The following is an 8,680-nucleotide window of genomic DNA, read 5'->3' as shown; positions in this document are numbered from 1 at the left end:
ATTCCTGCATATGTTCTCAGACACATTTGGTTTTGTTCTCTGGGTTTTTGTCTTCTCCTTAGTAGAAGGTATTTGTGGATTAGAAAGAAATATCTTACACTGCTGAGTATGTAAAGACAGCCAAAGACTTGCTACTTGTCGTTAATGGTTGTGTTTGTATGAAACCAGTGAGGTAGTCCGTGTTGTTGTCACGTTGTGTTACAATCACACTGGACCAGAACCCAAGTGACCTTTGTGCTGTATTAAATAAAAACTAATTTACTCACTCCGTCTTGCAACTGTCAAGAGCTGACTTGCATCTGCAAAAAGCACTGTTCCTTCCTGAAGTCCTGAGGGCTAACAGGATTCTTCTGTAGTTGCCATTTATGTGAAAAATTTGGTAGGGAAGAGCTCTTTATAGACAGTGACAGTATGGATTATACATGTGAATTCAAAGGAACAAAGTAAGGCTATTGTAGAAATTTTCAAAATACGTAGTCCAAACAGGATTCTCCCTGCCATTTCAGTCTTCATCAGAGTCTTTCAGTTTTCTCTTTTTCTGATTGAGAAGGAGCTGAAATAGAGCTGCATGAGTTTTGTCTAGAATGTCTGCTCACTGGGAGGCAAAGCATGAGCGTGTCCTTCATGAATGCAAAATAGGTCCCTGGTAAAAGGGCATATGTATGTCTCCTGTGTTATTCTGCCTGTGATCCCTGATTCTTATGGAAAGTTTCAGAGCTTTACTTACTAAACCATCAGAGAATTCAAAATTTCTGTTACTGTGTAATGAATTTTATTTGTATACTGTCAAAAGTGTACTTATGTACAGCAGTCTACCTCATTTGCAAAGAAAAATGTCATGTGGAACAAATTATCATCCATCAGATTAATCAAGAATTCACTCCAAGAGATAGACTTGTATGTCCATGTTCACTATATCAGACTCTATATTAATTCCTTAAGATTCTCTTTTTAATTTTTTTTTTTTTTTTAAAGGTGTTAGTGCCGTTGAGGTGGTAGTACAACATGGCCTGGCCACACCTGAAGGTCTTACTGTAGATTGGATTGCGGGAAATATATACTGGATAGACAGCAATTTGGACCAAATTGAAGTAGCAAAACTAGATGGCACTTTGAGAACAACATTAATAGCAGGAGCTATGGAACATCCAAGGGCTATTGCTTTGGATCCCAGATATGGGTAACTATTAAAAGATTACTTTTCTGTGTTTCAAAGTATTTTAAAGATAGAGGTTTAAATGTGAGATTGTTTGATTTCCATTTTTGCTGTGACTTATAGTTCCTCACTTGTCTTTAACAGTTCTTGAAAGTATATTTTGAATGAACTACAATCCATTATTAGTGTGTTTTGCCCCAATGAAAAGGGTTAAGAAAAGGTAAGTCAGGAGATACAGGAGTCTATTTGTTGGCAAATTACTTCCTTTGTTATGTAATTGTTTCATCTATTTTTTTAATGTGGATGGTAGTAACTGGAGCCTTTGGTCTAACCTTCCTGTGTGGTTAATGGACAGATGTAGCTATTGCCAAGGTGATTCATCTCACTTAGAGATTGATTTTTTTTTGGTGGGACTATCAAAGTGTGTCTTAGATGTTACTGGAAGACTAAAAGTTGAGTGAGGTAAATCCCACCTTTAGTGTTTGGTTCTCCATCTTTAAAATTGAGGTAATGGATGCCAACTTCTGTCAATATTTTTTTATACCTATTCACAAGGGATGTTCTATAAACTGGAATATTATTAATCATAACAGAGTGTAGTAGATTCAGCCTATTACCATAAATATGTATTTTATCTAATGCCTGTCATAATTAAATGTTTCTAATAAATATAAGAATGTTTTCATAATATCAAAAAAAATTAAAATCGACCAAAATTAGGTGTTTAAAAAAAGTATGTTTAAATTAAAATATTGCCTGGCTTTTGGTAATATGGTAACACAATAAAAACTCTTCTCCCAGAAAGTGTAATTTTAACGATTATGAAACATGTAAATGTATTTCACAATTCTGTTTTAAAATCTTCACAGTTAACAACCCATTAGCATTAAGACCTTGCTTAGGATATTTTTGCTTCCTTTTAAAATTAGACTATCCTTTTTTTGGCAGAACAAAAATGACCCATACATGTAAATTTTATTAAAATTTAAGTCAATTGACTAAAGTACTAGAAGGGAACCCTTTAACTGCCTGTTGAGCTAGGTGTTAGTTCTGATTCTGTATTGAAATCCACTCTGCTACTACAAAAGTTTTTATGATTCTTGTAGTTAGAGCAGTGTTTTGAGGCTAAATGAAATTTCAAACTCATTACAGAAACCTTATATCCCATATTGTGTGTAGCAGGATCCTCTTAGAATGGCCAAAAGGTAATGGTCAATAGTTACATCCTCTTATAATTATTGTTCTTTCAGATAGAAAAAAAAATACATATATTTGTGGCCAAACATAGCATAAATTACAATGTGTTTGCAGAATCATTATATTTTATTTTGTTTAGGAAGCTGCTATGTTCTATCATGTGTCTTCACTGAATATTTATTTCAGAAATGCTGCTGCGGACATAAAAATAAAAGTATATAAAAGTCGCAGATTCTGGGACCTGAGGTCCCTCTATGACCTAAAATTTTGAATTAGGAAATACATGCTTTAATGAGTAAGGGCCCTGCCCTCTCAATTCAGATTCTAGAAAACGTATTTACAGAGTGCATTGCTTATCTATAGAGATCTTTAAAAAGAGGCATCCTGTAGGCAGAAGAATTGACAGATAAGTTGTTCAAATTAAATGGTTGGGAGGAAAAAAAAAAATCAAATCACCACTCTCTCTGAAGCTGAAGGCTTAGTCTACCTTTTGAAAAGCTAGAAGCAATTGTATGCTAGATTTTGTTAGAAGTGAGTAAAGAATAAAATCTTTGAACACAGATGGGAACAGCTCCTCAATCTTTCCACAAATAAATATGAATAAATAAACACTGATGATTCACAGTAGATGGTTGTGTGAGGGTTGCACAAATCCTGTATCCCAATGGAGACGAGTCTGCCATAGCTAGCTCCATATCTTTGATTCCAACCTGCAGCGAGGCTGAGTACGTATTCTCAGTCCATGCACACAGATGCATGTATAAATAAATGTATACACATATACACATGTGTGGCCACAGAGGTCTACACAGGCAGAAACCCTCAGCACAGACACAAGCAGCACTAATGGTCTCATCCTGTTAACCTCTCTGGCTGTGAAGGATGAAGATCTTTTAGTGGGAAATATATCACATAGATTCCTCCAGTAGCTGGGTTTAGGAAGTCAGTCTGCCCAGTGGCTGCCCCCAGCATCACTGTGCTGCCCAGCTTCTGGCTCCAGGACGTCTGAGCCCCCGAGGCGGCAGCCCCATGCCAGCTGCTGGTAAGGATCCCATCACATGCACTACTGTAGCTGGGTGTAGGCACTCAGTCCCTCCCAGTCTTCCAGTAGCTAGCCCTGAATCCTCCCTGTGCCCAGCTGCCTCTCACAAAGATTTAAGTGTGACACCTACTGTTGTTCACAGGCACTAAATGCAGAGGCCTTATTATTAAAATATATGTTCAGGATTGAAGCTGTCTCATGTTACTTTTTGAAAGGTTTGTTACAGTCTTACTCTCTGCAATTAGCTCTTTATAGCTAGTTAAAAGTTTTTGTATCAAAGGTATTCTTTAACAAATAAAAAAAAAATGTGTTACTGAAAACTTAATAAGCTAAGAAGAGTTAGAGTGCATTTCTGGCCTTTGGGTGACACGGCTTCTGTTACTTAACAAGAAACTTCTTTGGTTATGAAGCTGAAAACTCTCCTTACTGGAAAAAAATCAGAGATAGTACATAACTGAGCGAGCCTACCATACAATGCATCTTTTCAGTTTTCTTAGCAAGAAATAAAATTCCTCAGTGACATACCAAAATCTAGGGGTCTTCAACTGGGACGCTTGCTAATAAACGAAAATATGTAGTTTACCATGTTCCTTAATACCTGCTATCTCAACTCACCTTTCTTCCCTTTCTCCACCCCCCAGAGATAGTACATAACTGAGCGAGCCTACCATACAATGCATCTTTTCAGTTTTCTTAGCAAGAAATAAAATTCCTCAGTGACATACCAAAATCTAGGGGTCTTCAACTGGGACGCTTGCTAATAAACGAAAATATGTAGTTTACCATGTTCCTTAATACCTGCTATCTCAACTCACCTTTCTTCCCTTTCTCCACCCCCCCCCCCGCCCTCCCCCCCCCCCCCCCGCCAATCCTTCTCGTCTGTGGCTCGCTTTCAAAGGCTCTCATTATAATTCCTTTTAATGAGCTGGGTTGCTAATTATAGAAGGAAGACAAGACAAGCTGTTACTTATATTAGTGGACGTGAGAAAGGGAACGCTATTAACTAATAGTTTTTAAAAAACTTCTTGAGTTTCATGATTGCTCTAACACTAATAATGAAATATTACCTCCATGTTACCCTGTTACTTCAAGAAATTTTTGTGGCTGACCAAAATAATCTGTTTATGCCTTTCATTTAAAACATGCGAATGTTTCAACCTTTTGCCCAACTATTGTCTTATTGAACCATTTGAAATTATTCTGCATGCTTTAATATTTTCCTGTATCTCTTTTTCCTTTTTTTTTTTTCTTTTTTTTTTTTCCCCCTCTCACCAGAATTCTGTTTTGGACAGACTGGGATGCAAATTTTCCTCGCATTGAATCCGCTTCCATGAGCGGAGCAGAAAGGAAGATCATATACAAAGATATGGATACTGGAGCCTGGCCGAACGGCCTTACTGTAGATCACTTTGAAAAAAGAATAGTATGGACAGATGCTAGGTAAAGTCATAACTGTATTCTGTCTATAAATCCTTATCCTTACATACAGAAATGTGAATTACGTGGTAAATGGCTCACCGCACTCAGGGGCAGTGGGATGTGTCCCTGGACAGTGAGGCCTCTGCCCTGCCAGCTGGGGTCTCATCTGTGGCTCCTGGCTCCCTGTGCCTACAGAGCAATTGGCCGTTAGACACTGGCCCTCACACTTAGACATGGAAGACACAAGCTATTTCACTATTTTTTTTCTGTGAGTACATTGGAACAGAAACTGATTTTCCTGCTGTATTTTCACAGCATGGAAGTACATTTGACTTTGAAAAGCAGTATGCAAGCAAAGCATTTCATATCCCTAGTTAAATTAATAATGTGAACTATGGCAACTCTGAAGTTGATGATTGTGCTGTAAACATTTTATTGGGGTCTTAACAGTATGTAAAATTAAGGGTTTTATACTTTTTGCACCAATGACATGATGGTTGTGTGATTTTTATTTAATTTTTATGTAATCTTAAGTTTTGGGTTATCTTGCAGATCGGATGCCATTTATTCTGCATTATATGATGGAACCGGGATGATAGAGATAATACGGGGTCATGAATATCTTTCTCACCCTTTTGCTGTTTCTTTGTATGGGAGTGAAGTATATTGGACAGATTGGCGGACCAATACACTTGCAAAAGCCAATAAATGGACTGGCCAAAATGTCAGTGTAATACAAAAAACAAGTGCTCAGCCATTTGATCTTCAGATATATCATCCAAGTCGTCAACCACAAGGTGAGTATTTATAGTATAATTAGTTATCATTCTTATGAAGGGGAAAAGGTATTCTTTTTATATACAAGTATCTATATATAAATTTGCATTGAACTACCAATTCTTAATTAATTATCATGTTCAACGCTAGTGTTCCTTTGGTGGTAATAGAATCTTTATTTGAGCCAGAAGCATCGTGGGATCAGTGTCTGTGAATATTGCCCATTTGGACTCTTGTTCTTGATCTATTACAAATATAGTGCAGAGCCACATTTATTTTAAAGGCTTCCAATTTATTTTGTTAACTGGAATAACTAGTCTGACAAAAGTAAACATAACAATGTTAGCTGTCTTTCTCTTACTTCTCTCCAGAGGAGGATGAACTTTTCTGTGAAATAGACTTTTTATACAATCGTTAGTTGTAAATATTCATTTCATGCTATAATTTGCCTTAATTTACTCATTCACTTGTCTGTCCCTATTTGCTTCTCAGTCTTCTAGTTCACTCTTAGGACTGCGTAATTTAGATTCCACCACTGCAGACCACTAGTTTTCTGCCTAAATAGCCTCAGCTGGGTGTTGTCCATAAACTGATACTTTTCCAAAGCATTCCCTATTCACTTGACAGCTTTTATTTTAAAATAGCATTTACAATTTTCGGTTTCAAATTATCACAGTATGTCTTTCATGGGAGAACGAAATCAACCTGCTAGAGGCATGAGTTTGGAGTTTAAAACTTCAAGAAGCAGCAAAACTTCTTTTTGGTGTGCATGCAATCAAAACAGAAAGGAAGTTCACACTTCATACAATTCTTGTGTGCAAATGTATAGTATGTACATTAATTGCATTACTACTATACATAATTTCTTTGTGGTCTGTACCAGCAGACCTTAATGGCCCTGACCAGGCTTTCTTGATACATTATTTTGTAACTTTAACTTCCCATTTTCAGCTGTATTAAGTTTCCCTCTTCATGTGTATATTTTTCCATTTCACTTTTATACCAGCTTGTACACTACAGCACCTATTTATACCAGAGCACTGCTATATAATTATGGTAATTGCATAGGCTTTATCATTAGATAAATAGTCCAACAGTAGTTGTGTATTTAGTAATCTTCAGCTACAATAACAACATAAAATTGTATTAATCTTGAAAATGAAAACCGACCAGATTTTATCTATCTGGTTTAGTGAAATATTGTATTTAATCCATAATGAAAAATGCAGGAGCCTGCTAAAAATTAGCTCCTTGAGACAGATTTACGATGTCTGTTGCATAAGTAAAAAGACTAATGATTTTCCTATAATTTCAGCTGAAGCTTCAAATGATTTTATCGCTGAATAGTGAATCTCTCATTCAGATGGTAAATTTTAGTCAAGAAATTTAAGTTACTGACTTCAGTGGTCATACGTGTGAAGGTTCATGAGGACTAGGAGAGAAATCACAGAGTAGCCCATTACTTGCACATCTGGTATTTTTTCTAGAGCATAACCATGTTGATTACTTCTCTGAAGATTACAAAGACAGAGATTTTATTTATCTCCTAATATACCTTTCAATGCATGGCATATGCTGTCAGGATACACTTTTCTGATGTTTTTATTTTAAAATAATTATGAACTTACATTACAGAAGAATGTTACTGTTTTTCAGTGGATATCAAGTTCCTTGGGCTTCATTACTTTTTGAAATAAGCCTCTTAGGAGAATTTACTTTTTTAGGCCAGGGTACTGTTCTGACAAACCTGTCTGAATTCTGGAATATGTATGTCCAAGATCCTAAAATACGAGTGGAGTAAATATGCGCCTCTGCGCACCCCTATCAAGTAATGGCTTTTGCTATTTTTTATAATTAGTCACTTCCTGAACTTTGGGATTTGGGGATCTGTGTTCTTTATTTGGTGTTTTCACAGTTAGCAGTAGAGCTGCCATTAGCCATTTCTTGCTGTCAGAAAGTAAACAACTGTTTTCTGTTTGGGCTGGTGCCAGGCAATGTCTTCAGAGAGAGACAATAGGCTAGGGAGACGTCAGCAGTATTCCATAGTCGCAGATACCTTGGCCTCAAGGCAAGGCATAAGCTGTAGAAGAGTTTTCAACAGTTATTTGCAGAATAAGAAGTTCACGTATCAAGTTGTGTAATTGCAGCTTTTATTTTATGATGTAGAAAGCACCAGATTCCAATTGATGATTGGCCTTCTGAGTTTGCTCTAAATTATTCTCTTTCAGTAGAAGAAATTTCTCTCTATGAATCTCAAGTACCTGGCTTTATTGGAGATAGAGAAAAACGATGATATTATGCTGTTACTTATTAATTTTTCTTTTAAATTTGTAGCAATTTTGCAATAGATGGAACAAGATAGCATGCAGTTTAGAATTAACAGTAGATTTACATTGCAAAAAATAAATATAAATGTGGCACTGAAGGACAAACATTTTGTAGTCTCAGCTCCATAGGTATTATACATCTGGGTCACCTATGTGGGGGAAAGGCTATTAGCTTTTAAAATATTTCATGCGACTTATTTTGATTGAACTAAAGTAGAGCAGAGCTATATAAATTCCCGTAGCCTAAAGCAACATTATTTCAGTTAATCTAGGACAGAAGCTAATTTAAGGTAGTGAAGTTATAGCAAGCTATTTGTATGGATGACAGGTTCATCTGTCAGTAAACTACAGGGGAGTGTGGAAGGCTTCATGATCTAATGCAGAATGATGTCACATCTCAGGAATATGAGTTTGAGACCTACTCATCTTCACAGAATCAAAGCTGTGTGTCAGGAATGCTATTAACATAGCAAACACAGGTTTTCTAGGAACAGTATTTTCTCGACTACCATTATATTTTAAAAATCCACCTGCTGCAAAGAACAAGGTCTTCTATTTTAGGCATGAGAAGTTCTACTTGTACCATGCGGTGTACTACTGAGGACAGCGATGGGAGGCGTAAATATAGTGCATTGGAAGGATCACAGCTTGAAAAGAGTTAGAAAGCTGTGAATTCCTCATATGCTCCCCGGGTTTTTTTGCATTTCTCAAGGGGTATTACTTTGAATTAAAAAAAAAAAATATATACATATAAAAAAAATA

At 36.4% G+C, this 8,680-nt stretch overlaps 1 protein-coding gene across 1 annotated transcript in view; it reads left to right on the top strand.

The window, feature by feature from the left end:
* LOC104470318 (low-density lipoprotein receptor-related protein 1B-like) overlaps window positions 1-5,611 on the top strand; it is a gene marked incomplete at both ends in the record, with an annotated part of 28,673 nt that extends 23,062 nt beyond the window's left edge. The window contains 3 exons of the mRNA XM_010085186.1: window positions 976-1,180; window positions 4,671-4,835; window positions 5,367-5,611. Of these exons, the coding sequence (XP_010083488.1) occupies window positions 976-1,180; window positions 4,671-4,835; window positions 5,367-5,611 (615 nt within the window). The remainder of the gene's footprint in view (window positions 1-975; window positions 1,181-4,670; window positions 4,836-5,366) is intronic.
* Between the last annotated feature and the right edge of the window lie 3,069 nt (window positions 5,612-8,680).

This window comes from Pterocles gutturalis, unplaced genomic scaffold, assembly GCF_000699245.1.
Source record: "Pterocles gutturalis isolate BGI_N339 unplaced genomic scaffold, ASM69924v1 scaffold40545, whole genome shotgun sequence".
Taxonomy (NCBI): Eukaryota; Metazoa; Chordata; class Aves; order Pterocliformes; family Pteroclidae; genus Pterocles; species Pterocles gutturalis.
The sequence above is the reverse complement of the archived record's forward strand: the minus strand, read 5'-3'. Positions and strand labels throughout refer to the sequence as shown.